This window comes from Myripristis murdjan, chromosome 17 (assembly GCF_902150065.1).
Source record: "Myripristis murdjan chromosome 17, fMyrMur1.1, whole genome shotgun sequence".
NCBI lineage: Eukaryota > Metazoa > Chordata > Actinopteri > Holocentriformes > Holocentridae > Myripristis > Myripristis murdjan.
Window position 1 is genome coordinate 1,650,105 of NC_043996.1, and position 19,005 is coordinate 1,669,109.

Genomic DNA, 19,005 nt, shown 5'->3' on the forward strand with positions numbered 1-19,005 from the left:
CTTAAAACAGATTACATCTTTGAAAGTTTTAATAAGATGATGTAGAGATTAGGGTGATTTTCACATTTTCAGACCTAATCTCTTAATGTGTGTGTGTGTGTGTGTGTGTGTGTGTGTGTGTGTGTGTGTGTGTGTGTGTGTATGTGTGTGTGTGTCTTACAGAGGCCTGCTGATATCCTTGGTGGTCAGTCTGGTCTTCATTCTGCTGCTGAGGTTCACAGCTCGGCTGCTGCTATGGTTTACCATCATCGCGGTGATATTTCTGCTGGCATATGGTATGCTGTCAGTTATTTAACTATTATTATCTTGACTCTATTCATCCTTCTAGTTTTTGAATGAGGTGGAAACCAGGTAAGCAGAAAAGCTCATCAACGTCCCTCACAACTTTCCTCACATTACAAGCACTACCAGGCCCAGTGAAGATGTCACATGTCCTCCAGCGTGTTCTGAGCCCACTCCAGACATGCTAGAGAACATCCAAAGGGAGGCATCTGGAGATCCCTCAAGCATCCTTACCAGATGCCTGAAATGCATGAACTGTTTTTTCAACCAACAGGGAACTGGCTCCATTCCAGTTTGCTAATTTGAGCTGTACAGAGGATTTCAACCAGAAATTAATTTGTTTGCAAACTGAAAGGTTGGTGCCCAGAACTGTGACAGGGAAAGATGGGTCTGACGGAGAAATCAGAGACCATACTGTGGTCTGCCAAAGAAACAAAACTATTTCTTTGAATTTTGACATCTCCTGAAAAAGTAACTTGTATCTCAAAATTGTTGAACAGTTGTTGAAGGTTGGGTTCTAATGAACTCAGCCCTAAATTATCAATAACTTAAAAAAATGAACAAAGACTCCAAAACAGACAAAGCAAAAAGTGTTGCTGGACAGGGTAATATGGGGGCGTTTTATGAACACAAATGTATTGGTTGAAAAGAGGTGTCACTAGAGTTTAACTTGGACCCAAACTTTAAAGACCAACCTAATTTTTGCCCAAAAACATTCTTTCTGAAACCAACTTAAATCTGAACGATAACGGATTTCCTTAGTCCAGCCCACCCTGGAGCCTGAAATAGTTATTAATTACTTTGTATGCTAGATGATGTTTGTTTAGAACAGGGCTATGAAGGCTCATGCACACCTTTAGCTTCTTGTGGACAGGCGTGTTGGAAGAAGGGTCCAACAGGCAAGAAAAGAGAAAAACTTTATTGTGATTGCACAACTATTTGGTCCTTAGACCCTCATCAGTTAAGATTGATGACAGACTGAAACGTTCAAAATGAGAATCTCACCAGATGAAGGTCTAAGGACCGAAATGCTGTGCATTCACAATAAAGTTCTTTTCTTGCCAAGTGTATAGAGCAGCAAATGTAAAGCTTCCTTGAACTGGCAAGAGGTTGAATCACTCTTCTATTACATCAATTACCAATACACAACAGTACAACAGACATTTGTTTATAAGAATATGCCACTATATCCTTACTTTAAAAAGTCTTACATTTAAATTGCTGAAACTGTGGTTTGCTAATATGTACAGATATCAGTCATCATTGTCATCCAACTACTAGCAGACGGTATGGTACACACCAAAGATTTACAAAATTTTCAATGTCAAGGATCCCAAAACAAAGAGGCTTTACGCCACAAGACTGCAAAGGCTTCATCCCCGCACATTTTTGTCTCGCTACACTGTTGGTGGGGAGATCAGATAGCCCTGTCTCGCTAACACGTACTGGATAAGGCCTAAATTATTGAAATAAAATCTTCCTCATTTACCTTGGGACTCCTTGGAAGCCTCTCAACAGCCCTCAGGCCCTCCTCTTCAGAACCATTACTACACTATGCATACACCACAGGCCCGTCAGAGATTGAGCGTATGTTATATGGGATACCCTTACAATGTAATGTCATTATTTGTATTCATCTGGTGCTTTTCACGATGTCCTAAGAGAGAAACTCTGGTGTAAAGTCTCTGAAACCACTTGTTAGCATTGCCAGCATTCCTCACTGAGTGTGTGTTTGTGTGTGTGTAGGTATGTGGTACTGTTCTATGGAGCTGTCCCAGCTCAGAGAGACACCGGGCTCTGATGTTGCCATTGTTGATGTTGGCCTGCACACTGACCTGCAAGTCTATCTCCAGCTGAGACAAACATGGATTATATTCTGTAAGTTAAAGTTAGAGGTGGCTATGTGAGTAATTTATATCACAGTCAAATTAGTTGTTCTAAGAGTTACCATTAAATCACACCACGGTAGAGATTATTTGTAGCCTCTATGTCTCTCAAGTAATATTGTTAATGTCTGTTCAGTAACACTTCATTTTTCTGGGCTGCAAATTTCCTGGTAACTAGGTGATAAATTACATTAACATTTTTCTTAATATTTATTGAAAATCAAAACTTTTTCTTTTACTGTCACCAAATTCCTTTACAAAATTCCAGACATTCCAAATGATGATGCAAACTGAATTTATTATTTTTATTTAATGATTTTCCTGTAGCACTTCAATACAACTAAGCTGCACAAAACTGAAGTTTCATTCAAGTTACACATATTAAGGCAGTCTTAGGATTTCATTACATTCTAGAAGTTCCATAACCAGTGGCAACCCTGGTTTCATTTTTATGATCTAATGGATTTGAAATGTTCATCTAGAATGAGTTTGGTGGCACAGCAAAAGTAGAAGATTTGAATTTCAGCACATATTGAGGTAAATGTTAAAGTAATTTGGGGGGTAATTTCAAAGATATCTCAGATACATTACTTATTAATTATCACCTACTCACCATGAAATTCATGGCCCACTAAAAAAGGTGTTGCCATCTGTTTATTTCAAAATAAGACTACAGTTACTGCCTCCTGTCTTCCCACCCTGGCATCTTTGTCTGTACTGGCAGATAAATGTGTTGGAAGTGATTTTTCCATCAGTCTTTAACTTCTGCTATCTGCCAGAAATTCTGAAAGTTTTGGCTTAGTTTGCACAGTGTAATTCCTGCCAAATTCAAAAATGGGATCCAGTGATGATCTCAATTGTTTCTGGTAATTACACTCATACCTCAGAATTAATGTGACTTATTAATAACTGAATGGATGCCTTTAGGGAAGTTTGCAAAACAGTTATTTCCATCTACAAGTCAAAATTCCTTTTTGGGCCTTTAAACTGCTTTACAACTTAAGAATTTAATTTAGGAAGCATTGATGATTTTTTTGTACCAATAACTATTGGTAATTACACCATGATTGGAGTATGGCTCTTATCTGTTATGGGTGCAGCAGCACTTGTGATCAGAAAATCCTCAGTTAAATCTCTGAGTAGTCCAGTCTGCTAAAATGAACTTGGAGTTGCAGTGAGTTCACCAACAGGGCTATTGACTGAATGAGAAACCATTATTTGATCCTAATAATGGTTTCTCATTCACTGAGATGGAGATGGCTCTAAATTTGGAAATATTTAAGGTGAACAATCTGGAACAATAACAATAGGGCTTCGCGCTGTTCCAGCGCTCGGGCCCTAATTAACCACTCAGTCCAATGAACTACGAGAGGTGATTGATAAGTTTGTGACTTATGTGAGAGAGAGATATTTCTAGAAAATCAAACATATATTTTTCAGCATACTCACTTCCTACATTAACAAACTTAGCTCTGTGGTCATGGAGCAAATGGATCCATTCTGCTGTCTTGGACCCCCAGGAAGTGGTTCACAGCATCAATAACATCATCATCTGAGGGAAAATGGACACCACTGAGCTCCTTTTTGGCTTTGGGGATAGGTAGTTATCCTCTAGGCTCTCCCTGCTACATTTGAACTCAGCAACCCACGTCTTTACCTGCTGTATGAAGGAGCATCCTGTAGTGTGGCCACCATGTCGTCTGGTCTTCTGGGGTGTTAAGCCCTTGAGACCAAGGCTTTGAAAGACTGCATAATGGATGATGTTTTCCATTTTTTCAGGAATGACTGACTTTCAAAGTTTAATGATCCATAACAGATCAGCAGCTCAAATTATTAACTTGGAGCGTTTTGTGTAATCATTCAACAAATTGGAGTAAACACAAACTCAAAGAAGACTTTTGCTCGTCTCCTTCAAATGTTGGCCATGAACTTCAATCAGTCAATCACCCCTTGTACTTGTGAGTCAATGTGAACCAATGAACCAAATGCAAAAGTGAAAGAAAGGAAAGTTTTTACTCTGTGATTCAGATCAGAGATAACAAACTGCCAGTGTGATCGTGCCCTGATCTTGTCTTTTTCTGTCTGCTGGTTGCTCTTGCTCAGTGGTGTCTTTAGGACTGACAGAAGTTTCCATCTTGGTGATGTTGATCTTCTTAAGGAGAAGAGTCCAGGTGGCTATTGCCCTGCTCAGAGAAGCTAGCAGGTATGAACTCTAAATGACTACACCCTAAATTGTCTGTCATCAATTCTTGTGCGTTTTATTGTCCTCCAGATGATATGTATTAAATCAAATGATATTGTGCAAGAGAATAGTTGCTGTTTACCTCTGTTTTTATTGTTTTTCTCTCTGGACAGAGCTATGAGCTATATCATGTCCACCCTCTTCTATCCAGTCGTCACCTTCTTCCTGTTGGCAGTCTGCATTTCCTATTGGGCTGTTACTGCTGTGTATCCTCTCCAGTGGCCAACAAAAAATAAGATGGAGTAATCATCATAGGCACTTAGCTGACACTCAAATCCAGAAATACAGCAGAATAAGCCTAAATTCTCAGGTTGCCATTTTGGGTTATAACTGAATGGTAACATTCAAAGAATTTGGGCACATTGTCTCACTGTCTTAGTTGGAGTTGGTCACACTGCAAAGAAGTTCTTTATAGAAGAGTGTCCAATATATGTTAATAAGCATCTTGTGTATTATTGTCTATTGTCTATCAGATAAGCATTAAAAATTACTCAGAGGTACCCCAAAGTGTTTCAACAATTACCCAAAAGTATCTCAAAGTGGGTACTTTGAGCTACTTGCTGATAACTGTTTGACCACTTTGGGGTATTTTGGGTTATTAGAAGAACTCCTATTTTCATGGGGATTTTTCATGTGACCTGCTTTTTAACCAACTTCTTAGGTATATCTGTTTCTCCCTTAACTGACATTGTAAAACCAGTTTCTTAGCATCTTCAAATGAGGCTGTCTACAAGGTGATGTCTCCTGAAGCTAACTGCCCCTATGCCAACAAGACTTGCAATCCAGAGGTACATCCATTTTGCATCATTTATTTCTCCTCTCCTCTTCCAGTGCAGTTGCAACAAGGTCAAAGATAATCCACAAAACAATCTAACTGGAATTATCTTTGTCTGTGTCTTTAGAGCAGGTTTACTTGAGTTTGAATTTTTGAAGCACATGACCATGCATGTCAGGTTCATGATGTGTAAAGCCATCAACAAATACTTAGAATAAAAAATATTGCTATCTGCTTAAATTAAATCATAAGTAGCATGTTTTGCTCTGATCATTGACTTGCCAGAAGAACCAAATGAGAACCGAAGTCATCTTAAGGACTAGTCGAGAATATTTATGAGAATGTTCAGGAGAGTTATTATATTGTTGATAAAACTGTGGAGACTGACTTGGCTAGTGTATCAATTCCAGAGATATTTAAAAAAAAAAACATTGTTCACATAAGTCTTACCACACATGTAAATAGTTTTTATTGTTTAACCACAGAAGGTTTATGATAATAAACACACTCAAATTCTCCCTAGAGAATATGACACATCTAGTGAAGTGTAGGTGTAAATTTACACACAAAAATGAGGGGTGAGACAAACTAGGTAAAAGTAGAGTAAAAAAAAAAAGTCCACCCTCTGTCCACCCTTAGTCCTAAGTATCTATCTTTTTTGTGGGTGCTCTCCATGGTGCTGAATTTCATGCTGCTGACATGGTCATGTTGGCTTCCCTAACCTTGTTTGAGTGTGGTAGCAGAGTTTGAGACAGCCAACCGAACGTCATGTGATTACAGATAAACTTATAATTAGCCAAACATTTTATCAGCTATTCTGTCTCTCTACCATGGTGTTGATACTTTGCCCATATGATAATCTTTTAGGTAAATGTGAGTAGAGGATGTTCTGCTGTGTCTTATATGGTGATTCTGAGGCAGGGCAGATATACAGTAGCAATACATAGTAACTGAGGGTTGAAGGAACATGCTCACAGTTTATGAGGAATTGGTATCTATCAACATACACAAATGACAGGGCTCCGAACGTTCGATAAATGTGGTGGAAGTTGTTACTTTATTATAGATATAGTAGGAAACCTACACAAACATTTACAAATACTGACAAATGAGGCCCTCTGTTGCTATGAAATGAATCATTCGGTGCATTCATATTATCCCTCCACTGGCTTGACTGCAACAAAGGAGAAGTCAGGCTGACATGCAGTATAGCTCTTCCTTAATAACATGGTGCTGCTGTATAACCGTGGGATAGAGAGAGTCCCTCAGCTGGTCTGCAGTGTTGTTTAAAGCTTGCATGTGAATCTGCATGTGAACAGCTGACAAAGTCATCCTATATGGCAGTCAAGTGACACTGGTAAAAACAGTACAACACTTGATAAATGATATGGAAGTGTGATGTACATTCTCAGAGGAACAGTACATCAGCAGTGTGTGGTGCAGCTGCAGAGAAACTGATGCTGCGGTGCATTTTGTAGTAAGTATTTTCATACCAGAAGAAACTGGAGTTTTAAGACCGAAGTCTAGCCCTTAGGGGCTGTCAGCGACAAAGTTGGATTATGGGAGGCTGTTCAGTGATTTTCTGTGGCAGTGAAAATCATATTTTTGATTCTGTTGATGTACTTGAGAGTTACGTGTGTATCCAAAATGAACTAAGGGCAAAAGATAGTACTCTTCATTCTGGGTTGCAAATCTAGTTTTTTGTACTTACATTAAAGGATATTGAAGGATGAATGCCCATATTTACAGTCTTGCCTACTTGACACATATAGCATTCGAGGATTCCTACAAGCACAACACATGTAATCATTATGTTGGCGTGGCAGGAGTTGCAAGGTATTCTGCAGCCAGCCAATGGAAGGCATTACAGAGATCCTCTCTTCCAGAACATCAGTATAATAAGCCACTGCGAGAACAAGAAATATAAGTTCAGCTTAAGAAATCTCAGATGACATAGTTTGGTGAAAAGGTAGGTTTGGGGTTGGCTCAGGTTAGGGTAAGGGGCCTAGGTATTGCTTAAATCCCTAGCCACATACAGCAGTGACATATTAGCATACATTCCTCGTCAACACCTTTTTCTCTTTGTGTCAGACTTTCAACAGGACGAACATCTCCAAAACAGCGTCCTGCCTGGGCTCCCAGTGCACATTTGCCTTCTACGGCGGTGAGACGCCTTACCACCGCTACTTGTTCATCCTCCAGCTGTTCAACCTGCTGGTGTTTCTCTGGCTGGTGAACTTCAGCCTGGCTCTGGAGCAGTGCACCCTGGCTGGGGCCTTCGCAAGTTACTACTGGGCTAAGAGGAAGCCTCAGGATATACCACCCTGTCCGCTGTTTTCATCCTTCAGCAGAGCAATAAGGTGATGTATGCTCCAACAACTAAGTCTGCAATAAACATGCTGTGAGCTAATCAGTGGCAGTGTTTCATAAATATATGTTGCTGTTGTTGTTTTTTTTTTATTTCAAATTGTTAAATTAACAATTAAGGCAGTTATTTTTTACGAATGTTAGTCAGGGGGAATTTACTTTAGTGTCAGGTTTAAAATTAATCTTAGCAAATCTATACTTTTTCCCATAAAATGTGACATGAGTGAGATTGAAGGAATGCCTGCATGACATACTTAGAAATTATCATTTGCAAATATTCTGAAGAAATTATTCATTTGAATGTCATGCCTATATTTGTAAAGGATAACAAGATTTAATATGTGGTTAGGAGACAGACTGGTGGATTTTCTACCAACTTTTGGTAGTATTTACATACCCATATACACACATAGAATGTAATGTATGTAACAATGTATTCTGTATTGAGTGTTTGTTGTGTCTGTCTGTAGGTACCATACAGGGTCTTTGGCATTTGGAGCTCTAATTCTGTCAGTGGTCCAACTGGTCCGAATAATACTGGAATATCTGGATCAGAAATTAAGAGGTATACATACACACACATACCAATACACACACCACCACACTGTTTCTGGGTAACACTGCCATACATATTGCTACTGTTTCACTCCAGGACACTGATGATGAATCTGTGTATGTGTCTAGGTTCTAACAACATGGTATCCAGGTTCATACTATGTTGTCTGAAATGCTGTTTCTGGTGTTTGGAGAGGTTCATTCGCTACATGAACCGCAACGCTTACATTATGGTGAGTCAGTAAAACTATGTAGTCTCAGTGGTATTAGATGTGTTTGTCTTCATTTCATAAACAAAAACTGAGATGAAAATATCCACCTGTCACCCTTTTCACGTAGCAAAAAAATACTAAGAATGAAATTTAAAAAAAAAAAAAAAATGAAGGCCTAAGTGCAGAATTGATTATTAGGATTGTAGTTACAGCTAAGTGAGATGGCAAAAATGAATTAAATCCAATTACGATATACAGTTTATTAAAATACATACATATGTGTGTGTATATATATATATATATATATATATATATATATATATATATATATATATATATATATTTTTTTTTTTTTTTTTTTTTTTTTCAAAACTCAGAAAATGTAAGATCTAGTATGCTCTTCTGCTGTTAAATGCTGCATACAAGGCAAGCTGCAGTATTATTATTTGTAGACCTTTACTTATTACACTCTTGTATTCTAAGTGTCAGTGGTGTTTTTTGTTTTTGTTTTGTTTTGTTTTGCTTTGTTTTTTTGCTTATATTCTATTTTCCTTCACTTTATCCCACCATTGTTTGCTGTGGCAGCCATTCAGTATCCCCACTGTTTCCCAGACAGGGACTAAGCGTAGTCATACACCAAAATGCTTTGTTAAACTGGAATAACCTTAATTCATTCTTATTTTTATAGTCGGGAAAACAGTGTCCATCCACTGTTTCTCCTCCAGTTTCACATAATTCTGTGTTTTTCTAGATCCAGTCCAGCTTTTATGAACATCATCAGTTTATGAAATTAGTGATAATCCACAACCCTCTTATATAAATAAATAACAATTTTGAAACTCTCTATGATTATGGTGATTCAACCAGTCCATGAAAGTTTTAATATTTGCTATTCTAAACTCCTGTTTCTAATAAACTTGAGACAGTAGAATAAATATAGGAATTAACAATCTTCACTGAGAGCCTTCATTATTGTGCAGGGCTAGTACATACACTTTTCACCAAATGAGAAAAACATTGATCTGGTGGGTTTTTCACTTTAAATTTAATTGAGGACCCCATAGTCCAGAAGTAACTAATCAGAAGTTAAGATGTGATGTGAAAGGTCACTTATCAAGGCCATGATTAACTACTCCAAATTAAGGCCTAGTGCTGTCTTAATTAAATCCCAGTTTGGGAAAACACCCTGAAGTCTTATTTGTGACCACTGTGTTTTGCCTCACCCCCACTAGGTGGCGATCTATGGTAAGAACTTCTGTACCTCAGCCCAAGAGGCCTTCTTCCTGCTGATGAGGAATGTTGTCAGGTAAGGATGCTGTAAAATTTCAGTGTAGTTAAATGCTTCATGCAAGCCAGGATGAGTGTAAGGGCTAATTTAGACCTGTGTACACCGAATGCACAAGACTTGTGCATTCACTGGTCAATAATACATGTGTAACAGACAACCATTTTGCCCCCTTTTGTCTTATTTGTTTGAGTGGGCACCAGTGAGATATGCAAAATACAGGCTTTGATGCTGTAAGGTGGGTTGAACCATTATGGTTTTATTTTTTGTTTGTTTGTTTGTTTTTTAAAGTCTGATCGCTGTTGTACTGAACCTACCAATAGTTGATAATCAGTATTTTTAAATTTAACCATTTACCCAAAAATTACAAGCATTCAGTGTCTCCCCCAGAACTTGTCAGGCACCTGCTACAGCTGTTATCACACAATTGAATGGACATTATTAGTGGTAATCACGACTACAGGTATGGGTCAGTAGGGCCCTAATGCCCCCTCTAATGGGTCAGAAGGCTGTTATCATCTATTTCTATTGTCAGTCGCTCTTAACCACTCAAACATTAGCCTTAGCCACTTTCTTTAGCATATCTTTTGTTAGCTACGTGGTTAAGCTTAGGGAAAGGTTGTGGTTAAGGTTAGGAAACGTACTGTAATGTTTGCTAACACTGAAACGAACACCACTCTCACTAAACATGGGACGCAAAACTTGGGTCTCCAGAGGGTAAGTCTGTGTGATTGACCGATCCACCACCTCAACCACCTCCTTACACAACTGACTTTATCAGTCTTCATACTATGTCATAGAACGTCTTGCTCCAAGTTAACTGGTTAAGAGCAACTGAAGGAATAGATGATAACAGCCTTCTGACCTACTAGAAGGTACATCAGGAGCCTATTACCCTGTGGGGGTAATTATGACTGATAACACCCAATCAGTGCTGTGAACACAGTCAAATCGGGTGTGTCAGGGTGGAAAGGCCTCTTAAACTGGCCAAACCAATCACCCAAAATTGCTGAGTTACCCAAATGTACCCAAAGGTGCCCAAACTGTTACCAGAGTGTGCTCAAAAGCATTTCAACCTTTTTGTTATTCTGGAGCAGTTTTGAGTAACTAAGCACTTTTGGTTACTTTTGGGTAACTATTTGAACACTTTTGGTTACTTGGGAGTACTTTTTTTTTTTTTTTTTTTTTTTACTTTTATTTTGGGGTACATTTGAGTAACTGAACTGTCACACGACACTGAAACACTGCAAGCCAGAATAATGAAACAGTTTCAGGTGTATCAGCTCTTTAAGGCAGGATAAGGCAGGTTTGACTGCAGGTTATACAGACTGATGAGTAAAATCTTCCCTAGCCCAAGAACATATTGACCATCAGAGGTGCAGGAGTCTCTGCCAGATCAGAAGTGGATGAAACTGACTGGTCAATATCCAATTTTTAAAGCTCCACAAGGCAGTTCTACCTGTTTGCTGTAGTGAGCACTGGGCTGAGCTCTCTGTGTTTCCCCTGCAGGGTTGCAGTTCTTGACAGAGTCACAGACTTTCTGCTGTTTCTGGGCAAGGTGCTGATAGCAGGAGGTGTTGGTAAGTCACCATGTCAACAGTCCTTAATATGTTTCATTTACTGGCTCATTTTCATGCTTAATTTAATCCTTTGAATCATGGAAGCTCTTGAGTAGGCTTTTATTTTGAAAGGTTTTGTTTGGCTCTCTGAATAAAATTCTCTATTTATTTAGAAAATATGTGATAGTTTTCTTGTATTTATTATTTATGTAATCTTATGGTTGTGTGTGTGTGTGTGTGTGTGTGTGTGTGTGTGTGTGTGTGTGTGTGTGTGTGTCAGGTATTGTTGCATTCTTCTTTTTCACCAGGAAGATCCCTGTTATCCAGGAGGAAGTGCCCACTCTCAACAATTACTGGGTCCCCCTGCTGGTCAGAATCACAATCAAACACACACACACACACACACACACACACACAGCAGGGTGACAAGAGTCATGCAAAAACACACAAACATGTGTATGTATGTACATCTGTGCATGATCAGTATAACTGCAGTGCAGATGCACATGTGTACAACCAGTGCTCGAATTGAGGGGGGATGAGGGTGGATGGCATCCCCCCTGAAATAAAAAAGGTCAAAATCATCCCCCCCTGTAAAACTGCTATCCTCACTTTTCATCAAGTGAAAAAAATTGACCATCCGCCCTGAATTATTTTTACTACTCGACTACTGTGTACAACTGTGAATTAACAGGTGTGCAAGTATACACACGTGTGTGCATCCTATGACTGTAGACAGACACATGTTGCCAGCAGCAGGTGAAGACTGTTATCACAGAGGCAGGAGAAAGCCAGCTGTTCACCAGCTGCCAGCTGTATTCCTTCAACACATTATTTTAGAGCTAGTAATCTAAAACGAATTGGTCTAAAACAATTATTTCTTTGAGTCTGAGCAATCCAGTGGCTTGCACTACTGATGCAGCACAATTTGTCATCTGTAATTGCTTACACTTGGAGAGTAGCCATCTGTGCTGCTGCTGCTGTATTTCTAACCATTGTGTTTTTTGCTCCAGACGGTGGTGGCAGGCTCCTACCTGATCGCTCACGGTTTCTTCAGTGTTTATGCCATGTGTGTCGACACACTCTTCCTCTGTTTCTGTAAGTACACCACTGCCCCCACAACAGAAAAGGCCAACCTGGCAGAAGTAGTGATAGCACTTTTTGGATCCCTGTGTTTGGATAGTTCCTTTCTTACTGGACACCACAAATAAGACAAAAACAAGACAGGGCAGTTATACATGTGCCAAAAATACAGAAACAACAAATGTTAATGTCTGGATGACATGCACTGTCAGTAAAGAATAAAAATGGATCCTACACCATGTGCAATACAAGAGAATGTGTATACTTTTAAAAATTTGGCAACTTGAAAAAATTAAAAAATATTTAATCTAATTTTATTACAAGACAATGAGCTTGGTGTTTCGTTTTGTCCATATATACATTGTTTATTTGGTTCAGGATTTATCCACAGTAGCTAGGATCCTTGCTAGGAAGTCCAGAAATGGAAATGCAAAGACAACAGTGGAAATGGGCAGGACACAAAAGGTCAATATGGAGAGATTTTGGCAGATGAAACTCAGAAGTTCCTCATGCTTACAACGTCCAGCATAACAAACTGAGGTGTGGACTGATGGACAGATGCAGCTGTTTCTCCATGTGTTGCTAAAATGAACATGAGAAAGGAGAAATTACAGCAAAATCCATCATGTTAACCAGAATTATATTGTTGCGTTTTTGAAAGTGGGCCTCGAGATCCTGTGTAGGGTAATGGTGCTAACATTGCCAGGGCTATGGGCTCTTAACCAAACAGTATGCAAATACAGCACATATACTTTGGTTGGACTGTGAAAGTTTCAACTTTTGGGGACAAGCACTGTTTCAATAACCCTCAGATAATAATAATTAAAAAAAATGTGATAACTGAACTAGTTCAGTATTTGGTAAAACCAGTTGTTGCACTGCTACTATCACCCATTCTATTTAACAGCACTCCTGACTAACCTCTTCTTTTTTCTCTTTACATCCAACAATTTGCCCTTTCATTCCCTGCCCTCCTCTCTCCCTATCCACCATCTTGTTTTCCTATCATTCTTTTCCAAACACTTTCTTTGATCCCTTCTTTAATTTTCCCCACCTACTGCTTCTTCATCCCTCCATTCATTCATTCATTCTCCCCTTCCATACTTGTCCAATATCTTTCCTGTCCATATCTCCATCCCTTGGTCCATCCAGGTGATGACTTGGAGAGGAATGATGGTGGTTCAGAAAAACCGTTCCTTATGTCCCCAGAGCTACACAGAATTCTGGGAAAATCTAGTCACTCACGGTGATATCAGCCACCTCCACACTGCAATGGCTGCCAAAACTTGTCAGGAGAGAAAAGGCCTGGGCACCCACATTGTACAGCCCAGTGTTTGAATTTCTGTGACATCACCTTCCTCCCCTGACTTTCCTTCCTTGGTGCTGAGGTCTTTACATTGAATAATGTTGAGATAACCACAGGACAATCAAGTTTCTTTGAAAATAAAAGACTTTGGAGTATTTCGAGTTTCTTCTGGAAACATTCAGTTGTTGGATGGATGATTGATGAAAATGACAAAACAACAGACCTGCAAAGAAATTGCAATATGTGAACTAGACAGAGTGTTCAAAAAAAGCCTGGAATGAAGGGGAATCGCTCAGTCCTTCATGGAATATGGTCAACATGAAGTCCACCAACTTCCAGACACGTTTGCAAACACACACCAGGCTCTCTGCAAAGCATGCATGGATTAACAAATGCACTATACCACATTAATACTACTGCCTACTTCAGAGCACCATGTTTGTGTGTATCTAACATAGCATATAGATTAATGGCTGCACTGGCAACAGTATTTCACCTCTGCAGATTCTGCTGGTTTGGGATAAATGTCTTCCTTCAAGTAACTCTAAAATGCTTCAAGTCAGGATCAAAGAGCCCAAGACAACTGAGGAGATGTGCCATCCATCCAATATGTCTGTGAAGATTCTCAGTCATTCGGGTCATAGTATATCAAGAGGTAATAAGTCAAACACAACTACACCTCAAGTTTATCTTTTAACCTCTCATCCAGGATCAGTTCTAAGATTCTCCAAGAAGGATCTTCAGTCAACAGCCCATCTCATTTTTCAAACCCACGTACACACTAAGACAGCCTAAAGACCCTACGCTGAAACAAGCAGAATAATGTAGTATACGCAGGCCACTGCAGTGAGGAACACACAGAACTCGACATCGGGGAGACAAAACAACTGCATGGACAAGCATAGGAGGACCAGCTCCTAAGGTCAAGAGTCAGCAGTATACCTGCATCTAATGGACGGGAGATACTCCTTTGAGGACAAAAATGTACACATTCTACACATAAGGTACTGCAGAAGAAACATCTTTGAACAGTAGAGTGGGATTGAGGCTGTGTCCACATTACACTGGGTAAATTCCATCCACAAAAACTGAAATGGATGGGAACAGAGCTCTCTGAAAACAATGACACAAGATGGTCATGTAATAACGAATACTTCTAGGTTGTAGAATGGAAGTTGTGCAGGCGTACATTGTGGACAGCATTTGGAAAATAGTGTAAAAATGTTAGTGTGGTGTGGATGGAAGGCCAAAATGGTGCTTTTGGATTTTCCTGTCTTTATATGGCCTGAGAAACCACCTATCAGCAACTTACAATGGGATCCTGACAACACTTCAATCACAACTTGCTCCCGCACTCACATTAAAACTCGGCTGTTTATTGGGTCAATGTTTCGGTCTATCGACAACACAACAGTGGAAAAAGGAGAGAAGAACTAGATACTAATTGTTTAGAATATTGATCAAACAACAGTACACTCAAAACCACAATAAAAACCAATCTGGAAAATCCAGTGATGAGATGAGGTCACTTCCTTTGATAATTGTAAACACCTGTAATCAACTAATTTCATAGGTGTACTGATGTTTCAAAAGGAAGACACACAACAGTTGTAAAATGTTGGTCCTGATGAAGGTTGATAGACCGAAACGTTGACCCAATAAACAGCAGAGGTTTAATGTGAGTGCAGGAGCAAGTTGTGATTGTTTTGCAGTGAATGTGTCTGGGGATTTGCTCCTAGCACCACCCATTTCAGGAGAATGTGCACATTGATCAAGCCTTAACACCTCTATTCATAAGACTCTGATGACTCTCACAGTACCACCTGGTGACCTTAACAACTCACATACCCTGCGTTCCAAATCGCATACTTATACTTTTTACTTTTAGTATGTACTGCAGCTGCCCTTACAAAGTATGTAGTTTAGTATGTATTGGGACATACTAATTCTTTTTTTCCCTACTAAATAGTATGGTAGTATGGGTATTGGAACGCAGGGATATAACCTGAAGGATACTCATGTGACATTAAGGTATGGATGATCCACAAAGCCTAGGACTCCTCAACAGTCATTAGAACTGATGAAGCTTCTTGGATGAGTGAAACATCTTCAAGACCAACAAGCATTGTTGCCTTTGTCTTACTACCTCTTGATGTTATTGTTACAGTCATTTATCCCAGTGATTCCAGACTTTCCAGACGCATTGTATCATGTTGGTCCTTTCAATTGTTTACTTCTGCAAAAATGGACTCAACCTTGAAATGGTGGGTCCAAGCTCACAACAAATCAAGATGTCTTATCGGCTGCGACACAGAAGATACTTCCTCATGAAACCAACAGAAAGGGGACTGCACAACACTGTTAAAATCTGTATGTCAGAAATATTTGACTTGTGGAACCAAAAGTGGACACCTTGCAGAACTGTACTGACAGTAAATCATAAAGGACCCACTACAGAATGGAGAAAACATACAGTCTTTGTTGCTGCTGTACTCCTGACATCTTGTCCCATGAAATCCCATTAGAGTTACTGATTTCCACAATAACTTGAACTTTGGGATTGTTCCTCCACTTATCACCCACAGTTCAATTCTTCACTGACTCACCAGGAGAAACACTTCATCATATCTACTTACAGCTTTATTTGTCCACTCCCCTCACTGCTTCCGCTTGGTTGATACACAACACTTGTTGCATTTCTCCTAATGGCTTTATGTTCTGAAGAATTTATTTTTTCTGTAACTGATTATCCCATGGACATCTAAACAGAGTGAAATGACATAGAATGTGATTTCTCCCTGCTTTTTCAACCATGAGAATATGTGCCATATAGAGATATAAAGCAGATTTACGGTTGTTACGCACATGCAGGGAAGGGTTATCTACAATAGCATGCTTTAAAACTTAACTGCCCTTCTACTGGGATTTTTCCACTATCACAATACTGTCTACGATGCAAGGACTCAGATTAATGGACTCAGATCTGTCAATCATGGACATTGAGATGAACTGGGAAAAGGACGGATGTCTTCCTTAGAGCTTTTGAATTTACATTTCTTCTGTTTCACAAACAAAAATCAAATCTGTAAAATAGTTTCAAAAAGAATACCACTGAATTTTGAGCTTATTTAATGGTGATTAATTTTGCACTGGGTTGAGTATACGATGAAGATTCATAACACTTAGAAGCCACATTTACATTGACATCAAAAATACAATTACAGGCATAAGCAATTCTGCTTATGCAGAAAGTTTTCCATGTGCCCAGCTCACCAAGTTGCAGCAGAACAGAAAGGAGCCATAGATTAAAGGCCCATACCAGTGAATTTGCATGTTTAGCATAATATCTGCAAAATGTTTATACTTCACGTTTCTGCTCATGTTTTCCCAAAACAAGCACTTAGCTTTTATTCAGCCACTGGTTTCCATTCATTTCACTATGGCATGAAAATGAACTTTCAGAGACTTCAGATGTTCTTCACACTAGTATTCCATTACTGTAATAAAGTCGTTCACATCAGTTTTCCATAAAACAACAGTGTGGCTGTGTCTTCATGACTTGAGATTGAGCAGAGTGAAATGGTCTCTCTGCCAGAAATAGTCCCCAGGGAAACATTTGCTTTACACAGCCAGTTATTACTTCTGTGGATGGCAACAAAATTTGAAAAACCAGGGATTGTGATTATATGACGTGCTTCTGCGGCTAACAAAGTCATCAATGTTCATAAAGCATGGAACTGATAATTGGTTGTGTAAAGCAAACTTTTACCCGGGGACTATTTTGCAGGGCGAAGAGATCCATTTCACTCTGCATAATTTCAAGTCATCAAATTCATATCACAGTGAAATCAGAGTTCTAAAATATAATTGCTTGCTTCGAAAAAAGATTATTAGAAATGTGAAGTGTATGTATATTTTATACTAAACATGCAAAATCACTGGTATGGTCCTTTAAAGTTCTCTTTACCAAAGTTTCCATCAATCCTAGCTCTGTTGTTATCCATAAAAACTGATACTCCCTGGCAAGTTGCCAGGGAATATCAGTTGCATAAGTTGCCTCTGTCTTTCCAACAAGTTAACTGCAATAGATATGTCTATGTCAAACATGACGTGGTCCATCAGAATCTGTGTGTAATTATTTTCGGTAAAATTTGATAGTGGCTGGAAAAGGAAATACTTTATCTCAGCTAACAGATCACTGACTCAAGAAAAGGAAATAAAGCCTTTTTCAAGTGAACATTATTGAACTTTATTAACAATGTAACTGTTACATGAATAATACAACACATAAAACCAAACTCAACACTGAGAGAGAGCGACCAATGATGTTCATTCAGAAACATAAGTTGCTTGTCAGATGACACCATGTTAGCTGCAGTCCCACTCAGACTGAAGGGAGCTGTGATTTTCATGGTATTTTGCTGGGAAGTCATAGAATATTGCAGAACATAAATCAGGGTTCATTTACATGGTTTCAGTGTTGATTTGATGTTAAATCATTTTTTGTATGATATGCATTGGTTGTGCAAAAAGCATGATACTAACACTGCCAGGGTTGAGGAGTTGCACTCCCACTCAGACTAAAGATGAACACACACATAGTGCTGCTAATAGCTTTGGATAAAAGTGTGACCTAAGAGAGTGATAAGGGCTCTGTACTTGATTGTCTCTGATCAATAACTGCAGAGAAAAGGATTACAGATGGAACATTGTCCATGTCTCCTTTGATCTCTGCTGTTTGTCTTTTGAAGGGAACACCACTCAGGTGTCAACTTTATCTATGCTATTGCAGTGCTCTAAGATTCTGATTGATATACAGTACATGGATGTTTTTAACACTTTCCCAAAGCTGGAAACCAAGATTTGGATCTGTGATGTCAATGTAAATTACAGAACAAGCAAGGCATTGCTTCTTTTAGATATTATCTACTCATGTACCAGTGAGCTGAGGAGTTGACATAGCCTGCTATTGGTTATGGGCTGGTGACACAAAAGTTGAAAAAAAAAAAAATCTCTTGTCGTCTTCCATGTTAAGGGTTGGATTTATACAAACAAACCATATTCCTAACCTTATGCTAAACTCCAGGCTAGACATGGAAATGTCAGTCACATTTGGTTAAAAAAAAAAACCTGATTTTGTGTAAAGCCAAACTTTTGGGTCTCCATGCAGGAAATAGCAAGAGCAAAGTGCTGTTTTTTTAATAATCTCTGTTGCCGTTGTATTCTTTTTTACAAGCTGCAATACCTCGTGTTTGTGAGACTTTTGTAAATTTGTAAAATTGATTCAGATGGAATGCAGTGTTCATTTCTTCATGAAAAAATTAAACAATAAAATAATCACAAAAATAAATTCTTGTGTTCAGATTCAAATTTTGGTAACACTTTATTTGGACTGTCCAGTGTGTGTCAATTTAGTATCAACTTTGTACCAAATTAGTATCAGCCTTACTCTA

General features: G+C 38.9%; 1 protein-coding gene across 1 annotated transcript in view; it reads left to right on the forward strand.

Annotated features, from left to right (window-relative positions):
* Positions 1-18,902, forward strand: part of LOC115375889 (choline transporter-like protein 5-A) — a 66,729-nt gene extending 47,827 nt beyond the window's left edge. Inside the window, exons 10-22 of the mRNA XM_030075476.1 lie at positions 163-275; positions 2,029-2,160; positions 4,272-4,371; positions 4,524-4,616; positions 5,111-5,198; positions 7,277-7,545; positions 8,023-8,117; positions 8,237-8,340; positions 9,552-9,625; positions 11,114-11,184; positions 11,444-11,532; positions 12,177-12,261; positions 13,399-18,902. Coding sequence (XP_029931336.1) covers positions 163-275; positions 2,029-2,160; positions 4,272-4,371; positions 4,524-4,616; positions 5,111-5,198; positions 7,277-7,545; positions 8,023-8,117; positions 8,237-8,340; positions 9,552-9,625; positions 11,114-11,184; positions 11,444-11,532; positions 12,177-12,261; positions 13,399-13,496 — 1,411 coding nt within the window. The 3' untranslated portion in view covers positions 13,497-18,902. The remainder of the gene's footprint in view (positions 1-162; positions 276-2,028; positions 2,161-4,271; positions 4,372-4,523; positions 4,617-5,110; positions 5,199-7,276; positions 7,546-8,022; positions 8,118-8,236; positions 8,341-9,551; positions 9,626-11,113; positions 11,185-11,443; positions 11,533-12,176; positions 12,262-13,398) is intronic.
* The last annotated feature ends 103 nt before the right edge of the window (positions 18,903-19,005 follow it).